This window comes from Nannospalax galili, unplaced genomic scaffold, assembly GCF_000622305.1.
Source record: "Nannospalax galili isolate Female #2095 unplaced genomic scaffold, S.galili_v1.0 scaffold559, whole genome shotgun sequence".
NCBI classification, from domain to species: domain Eukaryota; kingdom Metazoa; phylum Chordata; class Mammalia; order Rodentia; family Spalacidae; genus Nannospalax; species Nannospalax galili.
Window position 1 is genome coordinate 3,059,769 of NW_008343479.1, and position 27,250 is coordinate 3,087,018.

Sequence of the window (27,250 nt, forward strand, 5' to 3'; positions counted from 1 at the left end):
ATAAGATGGGTCTTGACCTCATTTCACCACAATGAGAAAGGCATTATGGGAAGAAGAATGGGGAAGGTCTGTCCTCACCTCTCTGAAGAGCTGCCTCAATGGCTGTGTGAGACCAAAGGCAGGATGGGCCAAATGACATAGACAAGGGGAGTGCCTTGATATGAATAGATAAGTGAAAATGCTCCTAAAGACCCAGGGAGATGCTATAAACAGATTCATCATGTTTTCAAGTGAATTCTGACAAGTCAAGTCAGAATAATCATCATTATATCCTGACCATTTTATTTATTTAGTTATTTATTTATATTTTTAATTTATATTGTATGAGTGTATTGCCTGCATGTATGTAAGTGCACCCATGTCCTTCAGTGCCCATGGAGGTCAGAAGAGGACATTAGATCCCCTGGAACTGGAGTTATGGGTGGTTTTTAGTGCCACCAAACTCAGGTCCTCTGTAAGAGCAGCCACTGAACCATCTCTCCAGCCCTACTTATTTATTTTAAAAAATTTATTTGCTTAGCACATCCATTAGTGGTGAAAAAGTTCAGAATAGTCTCTTCTTGCTATTTTGAAATAGTACAATATTGAGAAGTATTGCTATCTACCATACAATAGAATACCGGCACCCAGCCTCCTCTCTTCCTATGGTTTTGAACTAATTTCACTGCTCCTCCCTCATCCTCTTTGTCCTCTGCTGACTAGTCGACTCTCCTATGAGATCAACTTCTTTACATTTCACAAATGACTGAAGTCATTTCTAGAAACACAGATGATCCTGGAGGAGATTGTTTAGTGAAGTAAGATAGACACAGATAGAGAATACGTTTTAAGAGACAGAGATGATAATGGTATAATCAAAAGACCCACTTGAGCAGTGGTTGTGTTTATTTGTTGGAGTTACTCCAGAAGACATAGGGTTTATAAACACCAAGAATTCTTCACTCCTGCTCTGGGGTGGTAGGAAAAGTTCCTAGCCTCCATCTTCTTTGACACACCATAACTTCCTTGAATTCTGAAATCCTGGACTTTCTGTCTGACATGTGCACTGTAGTTGCTCAGTACTTTATTTGAAAGTCGTTGCTTTATTTAATTTTCTGTTTCTGCTTTTTCCTGCTTTTCTGAAGTCACAAGATGAGGAAATGTGTTGTATATTATGAAACCTAGCTTCTAAATTCTCTAGCGTATAATTATCAATGCTGAGTCCATTTATTAATCTGCATGAGAGATATTGAAATGGGGTTATATCCAAAATTAGAGAGTAAAGTCTACCCAAAGAGCTAAATGTGTGAAACTACAAAGGTAAAGGATTTTGTTTCACAAAAATACCTGAGAACTATAACTCCTTGTTGGTTTATTTTTAGTATTTTCATTTTACAGTAGGCATTCATTTATGTCACATTGCTTGATTTTTTTCTGAAACCTGTGAATCAACTTGGACAAACATTACTGCTGATATTGAAAGGTATTGTTGAATTGGTCATGGTCCCATAACTAGTGAGGCAGGCAGAGGCCGACTGGAGTGGACAGCTATGTGCCCATCTGTGAAATCAAACATTTTAAATAGTCTTTAGCAGGATATGATCACAGGAAACCATATCCTGCTAAATGGAAGTCTATTGAAAAAAATTTTTTTTAATTTTAAACAAATGTTTCTTGACTTTCCCATACCCATTTGATATAAGCAAAATAATATGTGTGCAATATATATAAAGTTTAAAGAACAATACATACTGAATGCCTATTAACCTAACACATAACTGAAGGACACAGAGACTTCCAATGACATCAACATGCCTGCACATTCCCATCCCACCCTACTGTTGGAGTGCCACACAGGTGACGCCGTGCCCAGTTTTACATCAATCACTCCCGTGTCATTCCTTTCCAAAAGTTTTATTTTATTTATATTCAAACAATGATACTTAGTTAACACTATAGCATATTCCTTAGTTTCCTGACTCTTGAGTTTTAAAAAAATGGTATTATGCTCACTGTGTCCTTTTGGGAGGTTTGTTTTTCCCCAAAAACTGCTTCTAAAAGACATCATGTCTTGTACAGTTGTAATGTTTTCATTTTCATCATTATAAAATATTCCATCATATAAATAAACTACTAGCTATCAGTCCACCCATAAGTATTTTAAAGGTTTCACTTTTCTTGTTTTTGAAAATTGCTTTGTAGCCTAGCCTGACAGCCCATTCCTTTAGACCCACCACTCAGGAGGCAGGATCTCTTTGAGACTGAGGCCAGCCTGGTTTATGTAGTGAGATCCAGGCCAACTGGGGCCTATGGGAAGAACCTATCTCAAGAACTACTTCAGCTTTGTCAGTCTTGCAAATGTTTCCTAGTTGTGTACAAGAGCACTATAATGTATTTAACCATTATTTCACTTAATATGAATTTAGGTATTTACAGTATAACATTAGTATGCTTTAAAAATTTTTTAGATCAATTGAGAGAGCATTGCACTTTGTGTGTGTGTGTGTGTGCATGTGTGTGTGTGTGTGTGTGTGTGTGCTGGTGTGTTTGCTGGTATATGTGTGCTGGTGTGTGTATGTTGGTGTGTATATGAATGTGTATGTGTGCGTGTGTGTGTGTGTGTGTGTGCATATTCTTTCTCCTTCAGCAGCTATTGATTGCCTGTAGCTCTTTATTTAGAGGTAGGACCTTCTGAAGTTTCCCCCATCCATGTTGGCATGCCAACTGGGTGTTGCCTTTATGCAGATCTTCTTTAGGCAACCATATTGCTGCACTTTCATGGCTACAACTTCACTCTTATGTCTAGAAGACACTACCTAGCAGCAAGCATCTAGAGCTCTGGTTATTACAGTCCTTCTGCCCCTTCTTCCATGATGTTCCCTGAGAATTAGGTATAGGGGCTGCACTGTAGATATAACAATTTGGGACTTGGCTCCCCATGGTTACTTATTCTCTGTATTTTGGCCAGTTATGGAACTTCGTAATAGTCTCCATCTGTGGCAAAAGAAGCTTTCTTTGATGAGTAGTGAGAGCTACACTTACCTGTAGATATAAGGATAAGTATTTAGCATATGGCTAGAAGTTATATTGGTTTACAAAAGTGGCAGTAGTTGGCTTTCCTCTAGGGCATATGAACTCCCCAGCCATGACCATTTGTCTGCATTTACAGTACTTGTCGAGAAACTCCTCCTATTGAGCAAGACTTAAGTCCAATTGGATAACTGTTGGTAATACCTCTAAATACAAGGGCCAGTATTGTAAACGTTAGGAATATTTTTACTGAGCAGTCATTGTTGTCATTCATAGACTTTACTGCTGGGTAGGATTATTGATGACTTTTCTCCCTTTGGAACTTGCATAACACTTTCTGTTTATATGAGAGCTAGTCCTCAGGGAAGAGGATGAAGTAGCCTTCTTAAAGTCACAAAGCAAGCACAAGGATGAAACCATAAATTAAGAATGAAAAAGAAAGGAGATAGAAGATGCCCAAGTTTTTATATTATCACACATCTTGCCACCCCATACTAACTAATCTAGATGACCTGAAAGAACATACAAGCAAGTCTCTTTGGTAAGTTTTGAATACTTCATATGACAGTCAAGAGTAGAGGATCTACCACAGGAAGACAGCTTGCTAACAGCATTGTGCTGAAGTGCTGTTGGCATTTACTGTAGCTTTCTGGATGAACAGCTGAATATCTGGAGTGCTAAGGTCTGAACATGTCTGCCCAATGCATGATCCTGTGAACACTCTTTTTACAAGAACTCTCTAGTTGGTTGGCAGGCCCCATGGAAAGCTCATCAGTCCTGCAAAAGAGTTTCCTGTCTTCCCATTCACCTGTTACATGTGTCAGGCTAAGCCCTGTTAGCTAATCAAAGCCCATGAGCCAAACTTGGACTTCAACCCTAGTTTTAATAAGGTCTCCTGTCTCCCAAAAGAGCCTGGTTCCTCGGAGGGGCAGGGCCTGCTGGGAAGAATTGACTGAGGAGAGTTAGCCGTGGAGGGAGGGGCTTTTGATGCCATCTTGGACAGAAGCAGCAGCAAGGATGGGGAAAAGGTGGCCCTGGTGGCTCACCCGTGTGGACACGAGAGGGGGCATTTATCGACCTGGGGCGAGACTGCGGATCCATGATGTGTGGACAAAACGGAGACCGTGGGTGGGCACAGAAGCGATCTGGAACGGGTGCCGAGCCACCCAGAGTCAGGTGCAGGGTGTTGGGTGTTCCTTTCTTTGTAAGTCTTTCTCCCTCCCACAAAGATATGAACTATGAGAAATTCAGATAGAGATGTTATGTGGTTTGTTTAATAGCACCAGGGACAAGAGACCCTGAAGAGAGTGAGGGCATGTCAAACAGAAAGCAGGAAGGAGAAAATTTAGTGGGACATCTACAAACTAGGGACAGTTGGGGGAAAGTGTTATAACAGCAAACAAAAAACAAAAGCTCTTTCTGTCTCCTCCTGTTTTCTTTCATAGGAATTCATAATTAATCCATTTCTGTCAGTTCTAACTCTATCTTGGCATCCCAAAGTACCACAATGTACATTTTTAGTGTATTTACTTTTCTCTTGCTGTGATGGGTCACCATGGCCAAGGCAACTTTTAGAAGGGAGAGTTTATTTGGGTTCCCAGTTGGAAAGGGATATGAACGCACCATGGAAGGGAGGCAGGACAACAAGAGGCAGGCAAGGCAGCAGGAACCAAAAGCAGAGAGCTCACATCTTGAACTGCAAGCTTGAAACAGAGAAGGAGAACTCAAGAGGAATAGAGCGCCAGACTCTCAAAGCCCACCCCCAAGGGCACCTCCAGCAAGGCTATACCTTCCAAAGATTCCACGAGCCCCAGATATCCAACTCGGGACAAAGTATTTAAATACTTGAGCCTATGGGGGACATTTCCCATTCAAACCACCACATTTGGTTTCTGTCATATTAAATTACCAAAATACAGTCATTTAAATGCACATCCAGGGCTGTCTAAGTCTCTGAAACATCGATGTCTTCAATGATATTTCTTAGGAGAAAAATGGGCTGAAAAAACTAAAAGTAAATAAAAGACAGATTTTAAAAATGAGTAATCTACTTTACACCATCATCCTACTAATCTTTTAACTTAGTTATAAATGTTTCAAGATAGGTGCAGCTTTTCAAACTTGATCAGTTTGTGAAACTGATGATTAATGGTTTTCCTTGAAAACCTCCTTTTCCATTCTAGCTCTCTGCAGTCCTGTCTTTTCCCACCTACTAAACATTTTTATTTGGATGTGCAACATATATTGTAAACTTAACATGCACTAGGTTAATTTTCTCACTTCTCTCTTCAAAACCTGCTCCTCCACTCCACAGCCTTCCCTGTTGTGGCAGCTTCATCATGTCAGGTACACAAGTGCCAAGTTTGGGAATGATTTTCTTTAATTCTACAGCTCATATCCAGTAAACCAGCAAACTCTCTTGGCTCTACTTTCAGATAATCAGATTAACCACTTCTTCCCATTCATTCCTATCACCCAGCCAGCTTTGGCCATGATAACTCCAATCACCCTCAGTCTGGACTCATGGATACTATCTTGACCTTTTGTAATATTTTTAGCACAGCAGGAAAAATGATCTTGTAGCACCTTTTAAGATTTATTTTAAAATTATATGCATGAATGTTTTGTCTGCACGTATGTATGTACATTACATATGCACAGTATTCAAGGAGACTAGAAGAAGGTGTAAGAACCCCTAAAACTGGAGTTACAGATAGTTCTGAGTCACCATGTAGGGGCTTGGAACCAAACCCAGGACCTTTGCAAGAGGAGCCAGGGCTTTTAACCCCTAAGCCAGCTCTGCAGCCCCTCCTATAACATTTTAATGTAGATAATTTTGTTTTTCCTCTGTTCAAAACCCAACAATGTATTTCCACTTTAAGTGAAGGGTGAAGCCCTTAGAATGCTTGCCATAGTCTGCATATTTTAGAATGCCCTTTCTTCTATCACTTCATGACCTATTATCATTCCCTGGCTTAATCCATTTGTGATACCCCAGCCTCTACTCTTTCTTGAGCATTTTGTTTATGATTCTATCCTAGGACCTACTGTATGTAGAATGTTGTTTCCCACAGGATAACCCCTTGATTTGCTTCTTTGTCTCCCTTAAATTATTTCTTAGGGGCTGGTAAAGAGACTGGGCAGGGAAAGCCACCTGCCACCAAGCCTGGCAACCCGAGTTCAATCCCTGAGACCCACGTAGTGGAAGGAGAAAAATGACTCCTGCAAGTTGTCATTGCCTCCATACATGTACTGTAGCACAAAATGAACAAATATGAATGTAATTTTGTGGGACTGGAGAGATGGCTCAGGAGTTAAGCACACTGGCTGTTCTTGCAGAAGATCTGGGTTCAAATCCCAGCACCCACATGGCAGCTAACAACTGTCTGTAACTCCAGTTCCAGGGGACATGATGGCCCCTCTGTCCTCCGTGGGCATTGCATAACACAGGTGCACTTACCTACATGCAGGCAATACACTCATACACATAAAATAAAAGATAATAAATAAAATATTTTAAAAAAACAAATTAATTTTCCTACTTCCATTAATATATTTTAATCTTATCAGAAAAATTAACGTGCCAAAAGATCATCAAAATAAAGAAAATCCCTGTCCCTGCTGAATTGAATGATCTTTATCATTCTTGAATTTCATCTTTGAAGAAATATTTTCAGGTAAGTGGTAAACTTCACCAAAATGTCTGCTTAACAGTATTGTTCCTGCCATCAGTCCTGTAAAAAAAAACCCAGACTACCAGCCTGATGGTCCTGTAAAAAAAAACCCAGACTACCAGCCTGATGGTACCCTATTTCTAGGACCACTCCTGCTGTATAGGAGCTCTGCCCCACCCCCCTTGCTCCTACCTCTGAATCTATAATAAACTTTTTTCTGAAACTCACCCTTGGTGGACCCTGAATTTCATTCTTTAAATTCAGAGACAAGAACCTGAAAGGCATTGACTCAGTGGAGGTTTTGTGTGACTGGGAGCACTTGGCACTCTAACTTCTGAGTTAAAGCCCACCTGAAGTGAAAAAAAAAAAAGGCCTCCACTAAGTGCAAGGCCCCCCACTTTCCTTATATCACTTGAGGTAACAGTGTGCTCTAATTCAGGTCAATTAGGGAATAATAAGCCAGCTTTCAAATTTTAATTTCCTTAATTGTGTGTGTGTGTGTGTGCTCTTGAGTTCTATTTTCCTTTCTTTTCTTTTTAAATTTGATTTTAAAAAATTATGTATATGAGTGTTTTGCCTATATGTATATATGTGAATCACATGTGTACAATGCCTGCAGAGGTCAGAAAAGACACTGGATCCCCCTGGAACTGGCTTTGCAGATGTTTGTCAGCCACCATGTAGTACTGGAAACTGAATATGGGTTTTCTGCAAGAACTGCAAGTGCTCTTAACCACTGAGCCACTTCTTCAGCCTCCTATTTTCCTTTTCTTTGTGGGGGGAGGGGTAGATAAAAGCAGTACGTCACAGAAATGAGGAAATATATAAATTAGAAATAACAAAAATATCATTCACTTTTAAAACACATGAAGCAAGACTAAGATTTAGGTTTAGGTAAAGACTCTCCTGAAAATTCACTTAAAATAAGAATAATTCTGACCCATGTTGTACGTGGTCACTTCTTCACCTGAGATCACATAGCTGCCAATTGAAGAACCATCCTTCAAAACAGTTTGTGTTGTGCATGAATGACTGTAGGTATACATTTGAAATAACAGAGAAGGGCAAGAAAAGAGCTTGTGGGGCAGAGAAATATGGGAAATATATCTGAGGACCTCTGATCCTTTAATCTCTTATATTAAACACAGTGAAAGGAATGCTGAAAGCCCAACATCAGAATATAAAATAGTAACCTGAGAGAAAAAAATGGGAAGATAGCAATGCAGACCCCCATGTGCCTTCATGTGTGTTTACTCAGCATATTAGGGTAGGATTGGTCTTAAGATATAGTGTAGCCCAGTGGTTCAAATGGCAGCTGTAATTTGGACTCAGTGGGAAGCTCAAATGAGAACCCTCCCCTCAGAGGTTCTGAACTACTGGTTTGGGGTACACCCCTGGAAGCAGAAACAGTGGATGAAGATTTCCATGGCTGTCAGGGGCAGAGTTGGAGCACCATTTCAAGGTCATTTCTCTTCCTGCTGGACCTGGACAGCCTTCACATTATTCATGCTCATTACATGCACATTATTTTAACACATTGTTTACTCTGCCTGAATTTATGGAGCTGGGCCCATAAAACTGGCCAATTGCCAGTATTAGCTACTTTGGAAAACGATCTGTGAAAGTCAAGTACACAAAATGCCATGATGCTTGTGGAGATTTGTCCTCAAGAAGATATTCCCATATAACTTTGAGCCTGAAGATGGCTTCTTTCAGAGTTTCCAGCTAAATGAAGAGATTTTAGAGTGAGCTGGTATACATGGGGAAGAGGATGGGAAAGTACAAATCCCTCCCACACAAAAAAAGGAGGGAAACACACTATCAGATCATTGTAACATGTTAATGATCGACCAAACAATGTGGGAATTCCCCTGCATGTGGGAGTGTGTAGCCTACTAACCCAGGGAAGGAAAAAACATGATCTGTAGGACAAAGGCCCTCAGAGGAGGATGAGGGTGGTATGGGTCTCCTTGGGATGATTTACAGTCCAATTTTCCTCCAGCTCTAGTTAAAACACCTAGAAATTTTTATTTCTTCAGACTTTGTTGCCCTGGACCTCACCTTTACAGAGGGTGCTGATTCGGCTGCCTCCATTCAATTTAAGGGGAAGTCAAACTGCCAGGCAAAGATTTTTGTCTCTCACCCAACCTGGAAATACGAGACTGCACAGTAGAATTGAAACTAATGCTCACACCCCCAGTGTCATTCATATGAAAATTACTCAGGGAGGGGCCACACTTAAGGTTCTCTCATGGCTGATACAGTAAGATAATGACTGAATGATTTCATCACTCATTACTAAGAGGTAGTTTTCATGATAACCACTACAAAAATAAAATGAGTCTCTACACTATGTCTTTTACTCTTCATTCATTCTCTGTTGTGTGTCCTTTTACGGGTGGAAACCGAAGAAGAATTAAGTAACATCTCTTGGTATCTTGATCACCAGCCAGGAGAGGGGACCATTTTGAGAGAAATGAACACTGTACTGTGTGGAGCCATGCAAATGTTTGATAGACAGATGGGCCAGAGGCAGTACCAATGAGGGCAGGAGAGAGAAACCAGTCAGGCTTTTTAGGGCAGGGACCCCAAAAGCAGCAGCTTAGTTCTTATTCTTGGTCCAAAGCTGGAAATGTCCTTGGTCCTGTCCTGGCTGGGGACCAGAGATGCAGGAAGATAGTTTTGTTTTCTGGTCTGGTTTCTTGTTATTTCTCTTCTCCTAAATGGACACCCCTATGTGTAGGTTATAGTGAAAGTGTGACTGAAACTCCAGTCCAGACACTGATGCTGACTACTCAACAGCTTTGGAATTGGATCTCTGGATCTTCATAGTGGAAATGAGTTGTGTCTACTCCCTAATTTTGGTCTGTCTCCTAAATGATTGCAGAGTCTCCATTCCTGAGGGGGGAAATGTTACAATAGCCTTGGAGGTCACTGAAGATAAATATCGGGGCTTTGTTGAAATCCATTAAGGGTTCTGTAGAGACCTGTTAATGGCAAGCTATTACCTCCGGCCCTTGGTGAAGACATGCCATTCTGATATATTCCAAAGATTAGAACATTGCATACTTTCATCTCCTCTCTTAAGAATTAATCTATCACTGTCCAAAAGACCAGCCCCAAGGAAAGCTGGTCCACCTGAAACTGTGCTAAGGATATGTCAGGAACTCTCCCCTTAATAATAATATACTGGTGCTGGAGAGATGGCTCAGCAGTTAAGAACACTGACTGTTCTTGCAGAAGACCTGGGTTCAAATCCCAGCACCAACATGGCAGGTAACAACTGTCCATAACTCCAGTTCCAGGGAATCCAACAGCCTCTTCTGTCCTCCATGGAGATCGCACGACATGGGTGCATAATACTCATATGCATAAAATAAAAATAATAAATAAAATATTAAAAAAATAATAATCCTTCACAGAGACCCCTCCCCTGTGCAAACAAGTGCAGAGTTTCTGTCTTGTCACTGAGCAGTCTGTTTACTTTTGTGAGTTATTCAGGAAAGCATAGCTGTCCCCTTTTCTTCTTCCCATCTTTGGACACTGGCCAAAGCGTGGGCATGCTTCCCAGGCCACTGTGGGCATTCTCATAGCTTTCTCTGAAGGCCCCTCATCTGCCATGTGCCTGCCTGCTGACCTCCATCACTGAACCTGCCTACTTTCTTAAAGGCATGACTTTGTTTCTTCCTCTTCTCCATTTCCTTCCTCCTGGCTACTGTTAAGATTTACAGTTTGTCTGCTTAATGTTTTTTCTTTCAGATAATAATAAGATTGTCTTCAAATTTGCTTTTAAGACTATTTCTAAATTCTTTTATTATAGGATTAAGACCCAATGAAAAAACCTCAATTTTCCTGATAACAACATGACTGTTTTACAGAAACACATAGTGAATAGGGTCCCACCGCAAGCATCCTCTTCATGGGAGCATAACAGTCTTAAAATAAGCCATTAGAAAACAAGCCAAGAAGCTTTTCTTTTAATTAAAAAAACATTTATTGAAAAAGAGTAATGCTTTATACAAATTCCCATTCCAGCCCCCCAAGTATCAATTGGTCTGATTCCAGGTATGATAGTAGGTATAAAATATTAAAACTAGGTAAGTTCTGGCATAAAAATTCCATGAAATTATTTTTTAATAGAGAATACTATGAAGTTCAGTTAGATTTATCCATATGCATTGACATTCATATCTCACTAGAATCCATGAATGTGACAAAGCTCTTTGAATGATAACTTTTAGACACATACACATCGTCAAACTTAGTCCAAGTCCAGAGCCTCATGAGACTCAGTACCATACATGTGGTTTTATCATGCAACACAATTCTCAGCCTTGCCTAGCTGTGTTACCTACCATCTAATAGCAAGAACTCTGAAAACATCACTTCACAAAGGCCACCTCATACTCCTTTACGGCCCACACAATTGACTTCTCCAAGTCTCAGGTTTTGGTTTCCTCCATTACATTTGCTCAACCACAGAAGCACTAGTCATACAGAACTTAAGAGTGGGAAGGGGATTCATGCCTATGAGATTTCAGCATTAGGGGGCTGAGGCAGGAGGATCTCTGGGTGGCATGGGAGTTCCTGGCTAGCTTGGGCAACAGACTGAGGTCCTGTCTCAACAAAACAACAAACATGCTATAAAAGTTTCTTTAAAACCCTTTTAAAATAGTGAGCTGAAGTTCACTTTAGTAGCACATCATTTGAGAGGCTTGATAAGGAAAGAATCCCATTTCTTAATATTTTTCTCTTTGTAGTTACTTAAAGAGTAATCTCAAAATCTATGTACTTTAATTCCTGTAGAGTAGCTTGCTTTACCTTATGAAGTCATGTTTACAAGTGTCCCCTCTCACATCCTGTCACATAGGCATGGCAGGAGTTAATAAACTTCTTTTTTTCAGATGCAGTGATAAATTTAGGCCAGCCAAATGCCTTGCCCAGAATCAGTCATTAACTGATAACATGGAGATTCAAACCCAGGTCTCCAAACATCAAAGCCAACGCTCTTTCTATTACATTTATCTTGCTTAAGGGAAGGAGCCTTTCCTCCAGATTAGAAAAGTAAGAGCACTTGGTGAAATGAACCAGAGCACTGAAAGGAAAGGAAGGAAATGGGCTGACAGAAGAAGGATGATCTTGAACAGTGTGAAGGCATGTATGAAGATTTTATTCAGAGACTTCAAAACTGCTAATTGAGCAAAGAAAAACACCACTTAAGCATATTTCATGTTCAAAGAATGAGAGTCATATCAACTAATTAATAGTCACATTACCTCCACCAGCTGGTTAAATGTAATTATGTCAATTCGACAGATGGGAAAAGAGGTATAAAGATTGTGAATTGCTCACAGCTACAGAGAGAATATTTGTCACCAGATTATCACTCCAGCAAGTCTAGCACTTTCTGTAGATAAACAGACCACACCTTTTGGGAAAGAGTTAAACCGTATGATAATTATATACATTATACACGAGAAAACATCACAGCTGAGGAAAGGGAAAAAAAAAAGTGGTTTGCCGGATGGACATGGAATGGTAAGTACCTTTAGAAATGCAGTCAATAAAACTGTTTCAACACAGGGGTTAGTAGCACAGCCACCCAGTGAAACAAATATTTTTAAAGTAAACAAGAAGGCTATGGACCAAAGTGCAAGGACCATGTGGGAAAGTCAGCAGGAAAACATCATCGGTCATGAAAATTTGCCCCTCAACTCAAGAATGGAAGCAGTGATTCTTACTGGTTTAGATCTAAAGTGTAGGCTATGAAATCCACTATTAGATATTCAAATTATAGACAAGTCTTCCTAAAATAAGTGTCTGATGAAAAGCAATTGTTAATAATCAGAGTAAAAAAATAATTGAATATGGTGATGAAAAGAACATCATGGAAAAGAAAGTAAAGTCATACTTGGTAAAGAAATTTGGTCTTGTGTCAAAGATACTGTAAGCTGATCACAGCGGTGGTATTTGAGTGATTATGTATATTTATAGAGAGAAAGAATAACACCTCAGAAGGCTTATATGGAATCATATGTATACTTTATATTTTAGAGACATTTTGATTATGGTGGTATCAACATAATGAGAATAAGAGGTTATTTTACTATCTAATCTTTATAGAAAATATGTATATATACATATCTATACACACTTAAGAAGCACCCTTTCCTCTTTTGAGTGTGATTATTCAGTAGGAAGCCACAGTTCACATACAAAAGGCTTCCCTCCTATACTCAGGAAAGAAGACAAGGCACAGCTAAGCCCCTTCTAGCAATGGGTATTTATAAAAATATGCTTTCTTTTACAATACCACAGTTCAGATAACCAGAGTCATCAGTCTAAGACTTCAATGTCCATGAAAGTTTTCATGTCCATTTTGTATTTGCTCCAACAGGATCACTTCTTTTTGGCTCTGTCACACGTAGTCTTTCCCACTGGAAGGTGCAGGCTTGGGATAAGGCCGTGGTGTTGGGTAAGAGGTTGCTTTCCTGGGACAAGAGCAGCAAAGTAGGGCACCTCCCAGGAGGCAGAGGGAAGCAGCAGCCCAGCCAGTGAAAAGGGCCTGGCCAAACTCATACCTGAAAGAAAGACAGTGACATACGGTAGACCCAGACCACTGGCAAGTTTTCTAACATACTTAGAGAAGGAAATCAGTGCCTTATACATTATTATTTTTTTCTGATCAAAAATAACCTCCATAACCCACCAGAAGCTGTTCTAAGATGTGTAAGCATATCCACACAAGAATGTTTGTGTTGTAATTATCAACAATTTACAACAGCTCATCAGCAATAAGACAGGCAATACTACTGTAATTACACAAATGTTTCCAAAGACTTTCCCACATAAAGGAGGCTTGTGAAGTATGTGTAAATGTTTAGAAGTGAGGGTTGGGCCACAGTCCTAGACTGGGCCACAGTCCTAGGCTATCACTAAGTCATTCTATTCTCAAATCCCATTGTTTGTGTTAGCATAGAGTTTCTTACTGAAGGTAAAAAGCAAATCTTTTCTGCGTTCTTCTTGACAAATTCAAAACTGATATTTCTAGGCTGGGTGTGGTGGTGCACGCCTTTAGTCTCAGCACTCGGGAGGCAGAGGCAGGCAGATCTCTGTGAGTTCAAGGTCAGCCTGGTCTACATAGTGAGTTCCAGGCCAGCTGGGACTACAGGGAGACCCTGTCTCAAGACAGCTGAGAGAACCCGAAAAAAAAAAAAAAAAAAAAAAAAAAAAAGACAAAAAAAAATAGCAACCATTTCTGTAAGAAAAACACTTTGTTCCTTATAGGTGATCCCAGTACCCACAAAAACTGACATACAAAGTTTATATTTTGAAAGAAAGACTTCTGAATATCATATGACTGATTCTGCATTAAGTTGATACAGGTGGACATATTAAACCACATTACTGGGGTGAAGAATCTTCTGCTGACTGTGGACATCAAGAGAAAGAAGGGCTGGGAGAGGTTTCAAGCCTCAAGGCCTGATGCAAGCTCACTGGCTGCAATTCTGGACCAGGAGCTTTATTCCCACCCACTCTCTTCCCTCGAAGCACATGGTCCCACCTGCCTCTCTAGATAGCATTCAGGATCCTGTGCCATGGTCCAATAACAAGTGTCCACTGCCCAGCAGTTTATAACGTACTTTCACGTGCACTGCTGATATTATTGCTTCACTGAAAATTTGGCTTATTGACCTCTAGCAGTTTCTGTCCCTGCATCATAAATCTTATGGGATGGGCTCCAACAATCACTGCAGTCTATGTTTTTCTGTACGTGGGTGAGTATATAAAAAGAAGCACACTTATCTCTGCAAACACTGAGATTTTTGATTCGGTCACCATAGCACTTACAAACAGCAATTACATCTTAACATCCTGGCTTTGAATGTGGTTATTAAGCTTTAAAGATGGGAGGACAGAAAGACAGTAAGCCTTGTCCCTAATCAAAGAGCATTGTTACCCAAGAGCCAGGACTCAGCCCTTGAACTTGCAAAGCTCGGAATATTAAGAAAGATGACCTTTGCAAAGCCAACTTGATAGTTGCGGTGGAACGTGAAATTTCAATGTGGCAACTGAATGTACTAGAAAAATACATCATGGTTTCACACAGAAAAATTAATTGTTGGAAATGATGCCCTATTTATAACCATTCTGGTGGCAATATGGTCTGCAATCAATCACAAACTGTATATTAGCTACAAGTAAGCATAGTTAGGTGTTGGAAAAATCAGAATACACTTCAAAAAGAATGTCACATATATTAGCATTTTTAATAATATTTGGGGGAGAGAGAAAATAGATACAGTACACAGTTGGGTAGAAATTTAAACATTTCTCCTTTGAAGTGCATTTTGTCATCAATACTAGCTGTTAAAGCAATAATCCAATTCATTTTAGCACGAGTCATGTCATTTAAATTGTTTGCAAGTCTGACATAAAATTCCATACAATTATTGAAAGCAAATCTGAGAAACTATATCACTAGCAGGTCTCTACAAACATAAAAAGGGCATTTTTTTCAGAGAATAAAATATTTTATGCATGACTAACATTACCTGGCATTGACAGGGGTCATGGGATCATAGAATTCTTGAACAATTCTATTGCCATACCATGCTGTGGCTACCAAAGTTGCCAGACCTACAGAAATTAAAAAAAAGACCATTAATTACTATGGAACACTGAATATAAATAGACTATTACCCATAAACGTGTTCTATAAGAATTAAATCTCATCAAGAGAGCTGATAGATTCTTTTAGTAATATAAATCTTTTTTGGGTATGATTTATTACAACTGTTCTGCCAAGAGCTACAAAAATATTAGGCTGAAGTTAGGGATAGTTTATGCTAGTTATGACATCTTATTTATAGTTCAAGTCACTGGCACAAATAATGTTCTTTAGAAACAGCAGGTTCTTCTTGGTTCAAGACCTCCTTCAAAGGGTCTACAGTATTGTAGTTTAGTATATTAAACCAATTTTGGGGAAAAAAAACAACATTGTGTTAGCATAGAGTTTCTCACTGAAGGTCAAAAGCAATTCCTTTCTGCATTCTTCTTGACAAATTCAAAACTGATATTTCTTTTAGGCCAGAAGCAAAACAAGGAATTAGGGAGCACAGAGAATAGATCCTCTCTCAGATTAGACCAGAGCACCCAAATTCCTCCTACCCGGGTCTAAAGCAATACCTAACATTAGGACCGTTTGGTGAGGTGACACAGTAGATTGCTTTATGTAACTGAACCCAATTGCTCATGGCATTTTGTATTCAGTATTGCAGGGAAATTACTTGGGCAATACCACTCACTCAACATGTAGATAAAGTCTAACCATCTCATTTTTTAATCTAAAGAGATTTTGGTCAAAAGATGCAAATTTTCATTTAGACAGCAGGCATAACCTTGAGGGATTCAATGTACAATATAGTTACTATAGTATCCTTGAAAACTGCTAGGGAGTTGCTGTAAGTGTTCTTACCTCAGAAATGAAAACTGAGTGAGGCAAAGCATACACTGTCACAATTTATTCATTGTAGAATGTATATGTACTTCAAAATACCATTGTCAATTCCAAAACAAATTTAAAACAGAGCCAAGTAACTTCTTTCTACAGCAATTCTAAAAATTGATCAATAGCGAATAGTTTAATTCTGTGCTAATCTCTGCCTTCTCAAAAAAAGCAGTCCAAGTATGCAAGATCATGCTGGCTGTGCAAGAAGATGATGTGTATGTGCATGGACTTGCTGCCTACAGTCCTGAGACCATCCTAAAATTGAATTGAAAGTTATATACGGCCATAGTCACATATGGGAATCATGGAGAAGGGTTCAGCGGTTCTATACCCAGCCATCAGTATAAGGTCAAACTGTTAGGAATAAAATGCCATTCATACCTTTTCAGGTAGGAATGAATTTATGTTTGGATAAAAAGAACAGCTGGTCATTTTAACCACATCTTTAGCAAGTCACACACACCCTTCATTTTTTACTAAATCCTTGTGGTGTGCTGGAGCAAAAGCCCCTACTAGTCTGTGAATAAGAGAAATAAGAAGAAAAAGTCTAATTCTCATTTCTCTCGAAGTTCATTTATATCAACAATACTTTTCCAAAACCAATAGATTACAACACTTATACAATAGAGTGTGTGTGTGTATTACTTAGTCTATGTATTATGTCTACATATAATGATATTTACAGAGTATATCTATACTATGGATCACATTTAAAATAAGCTTTATAAAGTTCTGAAATCACGTCATCTTTTAGTTTTCTTTTTCTCAGAAAACATGTTTCTTGTGGGTCAATGAACATTTGAAGAAAGCAGAAAGTATACCTACTTGTTTTCTGTGAGACATACAGCCATATTATTTTAATCAACAACAAGTTCCAAAGGTTTTTCTGTACTGACTTCTTTCCTAGCTCTGCTAACCCTGCATCCTACCTGTCAACATTCCACCTATACCCTAATTGGCCTATCTTTTCTCTGGTCTATGGATACATTGTGTTTATTCTGGAATCAGAGCTACCCATCTGGAATGTTGTCCTCGTCTTTCTCTGATAGCTTGGAGTCCATCTTTCCCAATCTTGGATGGTTCACATATTATTTGTATTTTCTAAGTTTTCCCTATCTTCTCTATCAAAATATATGGAACGACATTATCAACATTCTTTGGGTTTCTGTGTGTGTGTGTGTGTGTGTGTGTGTGTGTGTGTGTCTCCTTGTCTGTGTGTATGTTGGAGACAGGGGTGAGGAGGTCCTCATGTATCCTCAGCTGGCCTTGAACTCCTGATCTTCCTATACTTATCTTCCATATGCTGAGATTATGGGCATGCACCACCTTATCTGGTAAGCATTTTCTGAATCATATAAAATTGGTCCTGATAGTTAGCATGTATCAGACACCTCTCTGCACCTGCAGAGACTGAGCAAAGCAAATGAGTGGGTATCTGGAAACTTCATGGATATACCTGACATATGTGTACCCAAGCCAAACTTACATTTGATTCCTACTGAGAACATGAAACTCAACTAACATTGTGGGCCATGTCTTCAGAGGTTAAGAGAGTTGAAATAACTTCAAATACAATGAATCCAATATATCCTAAAGTAACTGAAAACCAGATTTCAAACCATATTTGGAAAAAGTTGGTAAGGGGAAAGGAGGAACCTGGCCTCTCCTACCTGAAATAAAAAATATCACTCCCCCAATGACAGCCATCCGCATCTTCTGCACCTCGTCGTCTTCCAAGCACTTCATGCACTTCATGCCAATGGTAGACACGAAGATTGCAATCAGCCCCAGCAAGATGCCGATCACCATCAAGGCACGGGTGGCCTGCAAAGTGCCTGGTAGGAAATGTTTTAGAAAATGTAAAAATCATGCCTGAACAAGCAAAGGAAGAGTGGTATTTCAGTGTTGTATGGGAGAAAGAAAACCCAGCAAGAAGTCCAGAGAACACAGCTGTAATGATATTTTTGTTGGTAGCCAACAGACTTTCTCTAGAAAGACACCCAGGCTAGAGGATGAATAGGAGGCACTTTAGTTCTACACTTTGTTTTTAAATCAACTGTAAAAATAACCAAGGATACAGTTGAAGAGTCTCATTGAACTAGTTCATATCTAAGCCTTACTAGCTGAGTATTTGGATTCTGAACAATCGTACACACTATGCTTAATATTTGCCATTTGTAATTAAAATGGCTTAAATATATCTTTAATAAAAGTCACTAGTTTTAGTCTGTAATCATTAAACTTTAGAAAAACCAGATGAATATGAGGCACAAATGAAATTTTCATGTTATTATGACTAGGTAACCGCGTTTTAGCACTAGTTTATAACAGTTTGAGTGGGGAAGGATGCATCAGCTATATTCTTAGAAGAAAGCAAGCAAACTTTGAGAAGTTGCCTTGAATATAGTAGAAGATTCATACCAAAAGACACCACCAGTTTTAAAAACTATTAATATTCTCATGCTATTGTATCGGACATAATAATCCTACCTAAGATTTCTCAGGTTTCCACAAATTTTCTAATGTCCTGTTCTTATCTTTGGTGTGCTAAATCACAATCAGAGACAAGACCAGGTCTGAGATCAAGCCAGCATATTTCATAAAGAATAAAACCTGAATATCATTAGTGTGATATAAAGGCATAGAGTTGGGGGTTAGAAGATCTTATTTAAATTATAGATTTATTTCCTCTTTCGACTGAATGACAGCCTTAATATGTGAATGGGATCTTTGTATATGAAGACATTTACATTGCAATAAACTGTAGGATCTTGGATAAACTACTTAGTATTTTTTGAGACCATGTTTGTATTTTATAAAGTAAGAATCATGATATCTCTATCCAGGGTGCCAGGGTGATGCACTCTTGGATGGTCTTCCAGAGTGGCTGAGATGATGAGAACTCTGATATCTGATGTGTCCACAGACTCAGTCCTCACATGTTCAAGACTGCGAAGTTAGGATACCAATCCTAGTTATGTTCAACTTCAGTAACACCATTACATTTTAGCTTATAGTTACCTCTACCCCTTTATTACAATCAATGACAAAATCCCACTAGTCCCCTTCTTAGAAACATGAAAAATATTTCTACAGTTGTTCAATGATAATTGGAATTTTTACTAGCTTTCATTAATATACAAAACAGTACACTCTCTGCCTCCTCTTCCAAATTCACCTCTTCCTACGTGTGCATGAGTACATGTGTACACCCTCTCTCACACGTATCTCAGATTGCAGGGAGACAGGAACTGCTGGATCAAAGCAGTGTTCTGCGGCTCACTGCGTTCCTAGGAAATGAAGGGGCTGCTCTCATGACTATTAGGAAACTTTTCTTTGGAATCACAAACCATGCTGTGGTGTGAAGAGGAAAGTACCAAGGGCTCCTAGTTAAGGTGTGTACTTCCTTCCCGTTTGCTAGCAGTGTTTACAAAGACAATTATTACTCACAAGAAAAACGAAAAGCTAAATAATTATATTCTTATACATAACACCGAGTTCAGATTTGGTCCCAAAATCCAATTCAGAGGGAAAACCCAGGTCACTCCTTATTTTCAAGTAACAGTCCAGCATCATAAGAAGTCCCTGGATCTAGAGTAAACTGGGGGAGCTGTAATCCTACTGATGAGTGACAAGATTTATGCAGGGAAATGAAATTTAACAAAGTGGGCAGAAGGAATATTATACATATACATAATATGATCTATACATATATATATATATACACATACATGTATACACATATATATGAACTTTGTAGGCCAGAGCCAGGAGTTCAGGGGTTCAGAGTCTATTCTATATGTAATCTGAAGTTACTGGAAGATCCTAAGGTGGGGTGACCTGACATTGACCTCCAGTGCAGAGATAATATAATTAGAAAACACTACCATTATGGTAGTCCACGACATCCATTCTCTTCATCTCACAGACACCTCTTTTTTATTTTATCATAAATATTTATTTTGCTAACCCTGTATCAATGATTTTTGTGCTTTCTTTGATCTCTCTGCAAATTTTCCACTGTGCCCAAGTGACAAAGTCTACTACCTGACTTAGCTCATAAAATAGTTATTATGAGCCATTCATGAAGTCAAAACAGCAGACCAATAGCCCTGAAGGTATGAGCTCTAGGCCTAAGACATCCTTCAGGACATTCCTAAGGATCAGTCACAAGAATAAGATTTATAAAACCTCTTATCTTCCATGGAAGGAGCCCACAGTCATAATCGACTGGAGGCTCCATCTACACCCACTTAGAACCATCTAATAGTCACAATTTTAAGCTTGAAAATTTTCTTCTTTGTTGGCAAGAAGGCAGCTATGTTCCATGCCACACCTTCTTTTTTTTTAACTTCTGTAAAGTCAAGGAGAAAATAAAAGATATTCTATTCTGTGCTTGCTCACAACGCTACAGTGCTTCATTTCCTTGCAGACATGGTGGGTTTTGTCCAAAACACAGAAATGAAAACAATGGAAAAAATGGTTAGTAATCACAAAGCCATAGACATCAAGGGGTGACTTTCAGTTACATACACAATAAAGCAGTATAGAATAAGAATGTTGTTTGGTAAAGCAATCTTTATCGCTGGAAGCCACTGACTTTTGAATTCTCTCTTTTTATAATATCAGATTGGCATTGAACGGAGTCACTGGACAATTCTTAACTGTAATGCTACGTGGAGAAAATACAAAAATAATGCAGATTTTCACCATATTATAGTTGAAATGGCTGAGAACCCTAATAGCATATAGTGTAGTAAGTGGGCACATGTAATGAGGAATCACAAGTCAACCAAGAGACTATTGTTATAAGGACTGTATGTGAAAGTCAAATCTGATTTGCACAGTTTTCAGTTGGAGTTAGATGAATTTGTTCATATGAAGGTTTTGTGGAAGGCTCCAAGTCAGAGGTGTAAAGTATACAACTTGGAGTCCCCAGATAAGATGCAATCAGAAGCTTGTTTCCACCTGAAGCACTGCTCAGGATACCTGGAAAGCTGCATGCTTCCTTCAGTTATCCTGGGTGAATGTGAACTAGAAGGATGCCTTTATACTCCAACAATGGCGATAACAGGATGCATAAAATATGTGCTAATTTAACTCACTGTTCAAAATAATACTTATCTGATCAGCACCTCCTCTGAGTGCCAAGAGATGTTAAAATTTTGCTACATAATTTCAAACTTGGTTAATAATGAGGAAGAACCCAATAAAGGGATGCTTTAGAAAGCCCTTGTCAAGAAATTTCAATGGACTCTCATATGAATATTTGAAAATTGCTCTGTTCTGACTTTTTCTAGTTCCCTGTCTAGAACTTGTAATGCTAATTACTCTTGCCTTTACTTCTCCTTCACATCTCCTATTCACGATTCAAGGACTTTCTTCTTCCCTTAGAGACAACAGTTATGCAATCTGGGAGTCTTTTAGATAGACCCACTGAAGGGGTACTCCAGTTGCCTTACCCTGAGTCCCTGCTCAGCATGGAAAGGGCCAGAGTGATCAGCATCCCTATTCCCTATTGGCAGTTTGGGTAATCCCTTCAGAGGAAGGTGTGATAAGAATAGGAGGTAGGAATTGGCTAGGCAGTCCAGGACGTAGGAATTGGCTAGGCAGTCTTGGCTAAAAGTCAAAACGTCCTTGGGACTGTTAGCAACATACTGTGTTCCAAAGGCCAAAAACGTCAAAAGTATTTGGGAGCTTATAGCAATATACTCTGTTCCAAAGGTCAAAAATGTCAAAAGTATTTGGGAGTTTGTATTTAATCCTTAAAAGATTTTAGGGTTACCTCTTCAGAGGGGGGAAGGAAAAAACAAAAAATGATGCACCAGAAAACCAGAGGTCCAGCCCATTGCTCCCTGGTTGGAGAAAGGAGAGTGGGCAGATTGAACAAAACACCTTATATACATGTATGAAATTCTCAATAAAGATTTTGTAAAAATTAACAAAATAAAATGCTAAAAGCCCATATATTGCAGGAATATTTTTACTTTTTGCTTAATTTGATCTAGTTTTTAAAGTTATGCATTCTATAAACTCTGGAAGTTTCTCTTTTCCTTCTCTCTCAGCAGAATGACAAAGGCAGAACAAAGCTGAGACAGTGTCTGAAAGCTACACATAGTTGGACCAGGGACGCGGCTATGCAATATTACCTTTGAACTGGTCCGACAGGACCAAAACTGGTACCATTTAGATGTTTCACCTGGATTTTTAAATTTGTAGCTATAACATGATAAGTATAACATTATGATAAGTAAAGATGTGGAGAATCTGGGTAGCAAATATTGGAAAAGCTACACAATTGTTTCTCTGCATTATTCAGCAGTAAACAGGAAAGCAGCCTTTTAATTACACCCAAGCAGAGTGGTAATTGTAGTTTAAAGACCCCCTAAGGAGTTCTTACCACTTTCAACCTGAAAGTATAATTTTAAAAAATACTTACAAAGACCTCTACTTATAAGACAAGAAATAAGTTAGACATTACCCTTCTACTACAGTTATTTTAATTGACACAGTATAGAAAGACAAGCACAGACAAGCATGAAAATTTTTCTAAAGCTTTAAAGACTCGCCATCCAAGCAGTCAAAACGCCCGTAAATGCCTGACATTTTATGCTACTTACTAAACCGATCACCAGAGTCTTACCCTATGTACTATGTATCATGAACAAAACAGATTTTAATGGCATTTCTGTCCTCACACAGTCCTTCATTATAGTATGAGCTAATAAATATCAGAAGAATAAAGAACTGTCCACAGTGTGACTGGAACACAAATTCTCTTTCTCTCATACAACTAAATGAGCTTACTCAGATCATTACAGAATGATACTGCTAGAGGTTTTACAATTATTAAGGCTTTCACTGTTGCTGATGTTCTCAGTTTCACAAGCCCTCATCCTTAGCATGTCCATTTTCCTGGTGCATGAACTGGTAAGCACCTCAGGTCATAAGCACAGTCAGTAGCCCAAGTGGATCAGGATGAGGAAGGACTAGAACTTTTTAGAAAGTCCTGAAGAGTTTGCTCTCTGTTTTTTAAAAATTTATTATTTGCTTCTTTAAACACCACATGATGAAACTGATGCCCTCTATTATCTCTTCCATGACAATCATCATTCCAACCTAGCAAACTTGTGCTGTGTTACTTGCTTTCCCGCCTTAACTCACTGAAATTAGTAACAAAGAATATTGCCTGGATAGAACCTTAGAAATCACCTGAGCTGCCTTCCTACAAGTGAGAATAGGGCTGAACTCAGGTTTGTTGAATGGATGAGTGGATCTTTGATTCATCCTCCATTCCTCCCACTCTGCCCTATTTTATAAGTGGTGAATCTGTTTTAGACCAGGGAGAATAGCTCTCCCTTAGTAGTGTAAACTGGAGTGAGAATTAGAGAAGTTTTCATTTTAGGCCTGGAGTCTTTTCTAATTTCCCTCGTATCCAGAGTCACACTGAAGACCAATGGCTTTCCTAAGTGTTCATTTTGCAGGCATGAGTTGCTCTGGAGAAGCCTAAGCTGGACCCTCCTCTCTGCCTTGCTTCACAGACGTCCAAGTCAGTGATTTCGCTCTTCTGATTGAGCTTGACATCATGGTGAGAGTGCTGGGAAACCTCATGACAACCAATACTCATTAAACACACCTACACACATGTGGATTCATGCAGAGCAAGTTTAACAGGCTAGAGTAGCTTATAAACAAATTACAGAATTTCAGAGGTAGATGAGACTTAAAGAGAGTCTAGCATAACCTCCCATTTGTCTGGTGCTTGGATCTTCCCAAGAGCATTCCTACAAAAACGCTTACTTCTTCTCTGCTCTGGTACCTCCCAACACGCAGCCTCCCAGGAGAGCCCCATCTTTGGACAGTGCTAGCTGTTAAAGTGAAGCAAGAGGAAGCAATTAGCTAAGCGCATGAAACCAGCTTCCCATAATGCTTAGAAGTATAATTCAAACCTGGGAAAAATGTATATGTTAATGAAGAAAATTCTGCTGTGATTGTACCTGGCCCTCCCTTTTGTATGTTGCAAATTTCAGCCCCAAGGGTCATCAATGTCTATAAACATCAGTGGATGGGAACGGAAACTGTATTACCCATTTAAGACCATCATTCACAGTGTAACACACTTTCTCCAAGAAAGTTCTCAGTTACATTTTTGCAAACTGCTTGGCAAAAGCTGCCTAAATTCTGGCCTGCCAAGTCTCTTCAGGCTGTGTGCAGTATATCCTGTACAGAGTGTAATCATACAGCATTTTCTGTATACTTTGTAAGAGTTTTGACAACTGATACCAGGTAGAGCAGATAAAAGGAGACTTTTATATCTAGTTATATAACACTGGCATACTCCTGTATCTGTATGCTAAGATGCCAAGAGGGCTCTACTGGCAAAGAGGGCAAGGTACAATTTCTGTAAACCTATGGCCATCCTTCTCAACTCAAAGCATTTCATGAAGCGTGGCCTTTCATGAGGCACACTGCTCATATACACAGACAATCCTTTTCATCTCTAGGCATCATAAAACAAGACCAAAACCAGCCAATGAATCATCACCCAGATCTCTCCATCAGGTGGGTGTGAGCACCACTGCTCAGGTAAAGAAGCAGAGATGGGCTTTCTGGGCTCTGTCCAAAGGCATCCAGTGAATCACTGCTCAGCTGGGAGAGAGGCCATGTGAGCCAAGACTCCTTTTTCTGGGAATTGGTTTAGGGAGACAGGTCTGGGCTCCATCTTGAATAAACTATGAGTTTAACCAAAACAGAAAGCGGAAACCTGTTCTCAGCTGAAGCACATGAACAAACAAGAAGTTTCTGAAAATGTGCAAAATATCTACTGTTTGCACCAGAGCTTTAGGAAACATAACAACTATATTAATTAGGTATAAATTAAATAGAATATTTTAACATAGTATTGAGGGCAAAGATTATGTGATTGAATACTTGTATCATGAATCGCTCTTGCTCCATTTGACCATTTAGGGAAGTTAAACCTACCAAATGAAGAATTTGGGTTAGAGGAAAAAAACTGGACGGGAAGTTGCCATAGCACCTCTCTACCTGCAGGTTCCATGAATGGTATTGGAAGTACCCAACACTATTTCCTTTAATGAAGTTCTCTTTCCATGGGAAAGCTTATTGTTTCCCAGTCGTAGTAGCCTGAGGTTAACAACCAACAAATACTTACTAAACTTATACATTAATTTTGATCTAAAACAGTCCTGATGTGGGGACCTTGAAAATATGAAATGAAAATAGACAAAAGCACATTGACCAAATTCTACAGGTATTTGAGTGTCAACAGATTTGGGAAAGGTTTTATAACTGTACAGTGCATGGCTTTTGCTGAGATGTACACAAGCTGCTCCCTGATAGGAGGGGACAATACTAGGACTGTTCACCTTAGCCCACACGAGACTGCTGAGGAGCCTTGCTCAGGCAAACGCTAAGAGCGCTTTCTTCATGTTAAAGGGCAGGGAGACACTGAACACAACTACTTTGATTTCTTGAGGAGGCTAAACCAACTGTGAAATCATGGCATTATCTAGGTGGGAATTTAATGTATTTGTTTAAACAAGACACTCAAAATCACTATGTAAATGGAAGAGAGAGCAAGTCCTATCACCTGTCTCCCTAGCTTCTCTAGTATTTCTCTCTACACAATCCTTTCCAACTTGATGTTTGAGAACTGGTCAACCATCACATGGGAATTGGGAAGAGAAAACTCCTTCCTCTCTAACCGCCTCTCCTTCTCTGGTTGACATCTGCTTCCCTCAACTGCTCCCACTTGGCATCTGTGCCTTCTCTCTGTTGCAAACCTTTCTCTTCTGTCACCCTTTCCCTACATGCCACCAATCTCCTTTCTAACCCAACAGTGTACAGTCTACCACTTCCCAAGACGCCAAACCTGGGAGGTGTGGGGGATCTCGGGTTCTTCAAGGAGAAAAAGTGAAGAGACAAAGATTTAATTTTAGTAGGAGATATTGTAGGAGACAAAGTAGCTGGAACGATTCTTATTTGATATTTGGGAATAATCTACTTAACTTTGCTCAAAGCCCACCCAAAGTGTACCATTTTCTTGACCAAATTCTACTGATCGTTAGTGTGTAGAAGGGGCCTAATTACCTAAGCTCAGCTTTGGCTCTCACTCTTTCTCCAACTCCACCCACCCTGATTGGAATTTGAGGCGAAACCACACTGAGAGGGACAGAAGTTGCCAAGCAGAGACTTGGAGGCAAAACTGGACCTTTGGCGTGAGGCTGGGGTTCTTTCCACTTTCTCACAACAGAGCACAAGTCAGAAACCTGGGTCAACCTAGAGAGGGTAATCCTGCCATCACAGGACAGCAGTGCAGGCTGAATGAAGCAACAGGGGTTCGGTGAGATAAGAGACCCCGAGGCCGGCGGGGCTGAGGGGTGCACTCACTGTTCAGATTCAGCAAGGAGTCGAAGAATTTACACTGGATCTGTCCGGTGCTCTGCGACACGCAGGACATCCACAGCCCCTCAAAGATGGCCTGGGCAGTCACGATGTTTTCCCCCGCATAGGAGTGAATCTTCCACTGGGGCAGGGCAGTGCTAACGATGCTGCCGATCCATCCCAGGGAGGCCAGGATGAAGCCCAGCAGCTGCAGCCCCGCGTTGGCCATGACTTGCTAGGAGGCTCCTGCTCCCTCGGAGGCAGGTGCACAAGGCGGAGTCGGCCAGGTGCGCACTTGGGCTGGTGAAGCTGCGGGGCCGCGCGGAGCAAGTCACTGCCAGGACCAGCTAGCTGCGCCTTAGGGCCCAGGCTCCCGGCGGCTTCAGGTCCCAAGTGGCCGTGGAGTCTGGATGCGAGAAGTGGCCGCGGTTCTCGGGGTCCGAGTCGGATCTGAGACTCGGAACCGCCCGGCGCGGGGATTTTAAGCAGCTCCGCCCCTCCAGGCACCGGCGCCCCCTGGCGGTTTCAGGGCTGTCCCCACAGGAGTGCTGTGCGCCAGCCTTCACTCGGCGCTCCCGGGAGCGCATCCTGCGGGCGAGCAGGTAAGTGGAGGGGGGCCAGGGGTAGGTGCAGTCCCCCTTCCTTTCTC

General features: G+C 40.1%; 1 protein-coding gene across 1 annotated transcript; it reads right to left on the bottom strand.

Moving 5' to 3' along the window:
• Window positions 1–10,658: 10,658 nt before the first annotated feature.
• On the bottom strand, window positions 10,659–27,050 carry Cldn1 (claudin 1). Its single transcript, XM_008839689.3, has 4 exons — window positions 26,608–27,050; window positions 17,865–18,029; window positions 15,239–15,323; window positions 10,659–13,264 (listed from the first exon to the last, which is right to left on the bottom strand). The coding sequence occupies exons 1-4, from the start codon at window positions 26,828–26,830 to the stop codon at window positions 13,102–13,104; spliced, it is 636 nt and encodes a 211-aa protein (XP_008837911.1). The 5' UTR covers window positions 26,831–27,050; the 3' UTR covers window positions 10,659–13,101.
• Window positions 27,051–27,250: the final 200 nt, after the last annotated feature.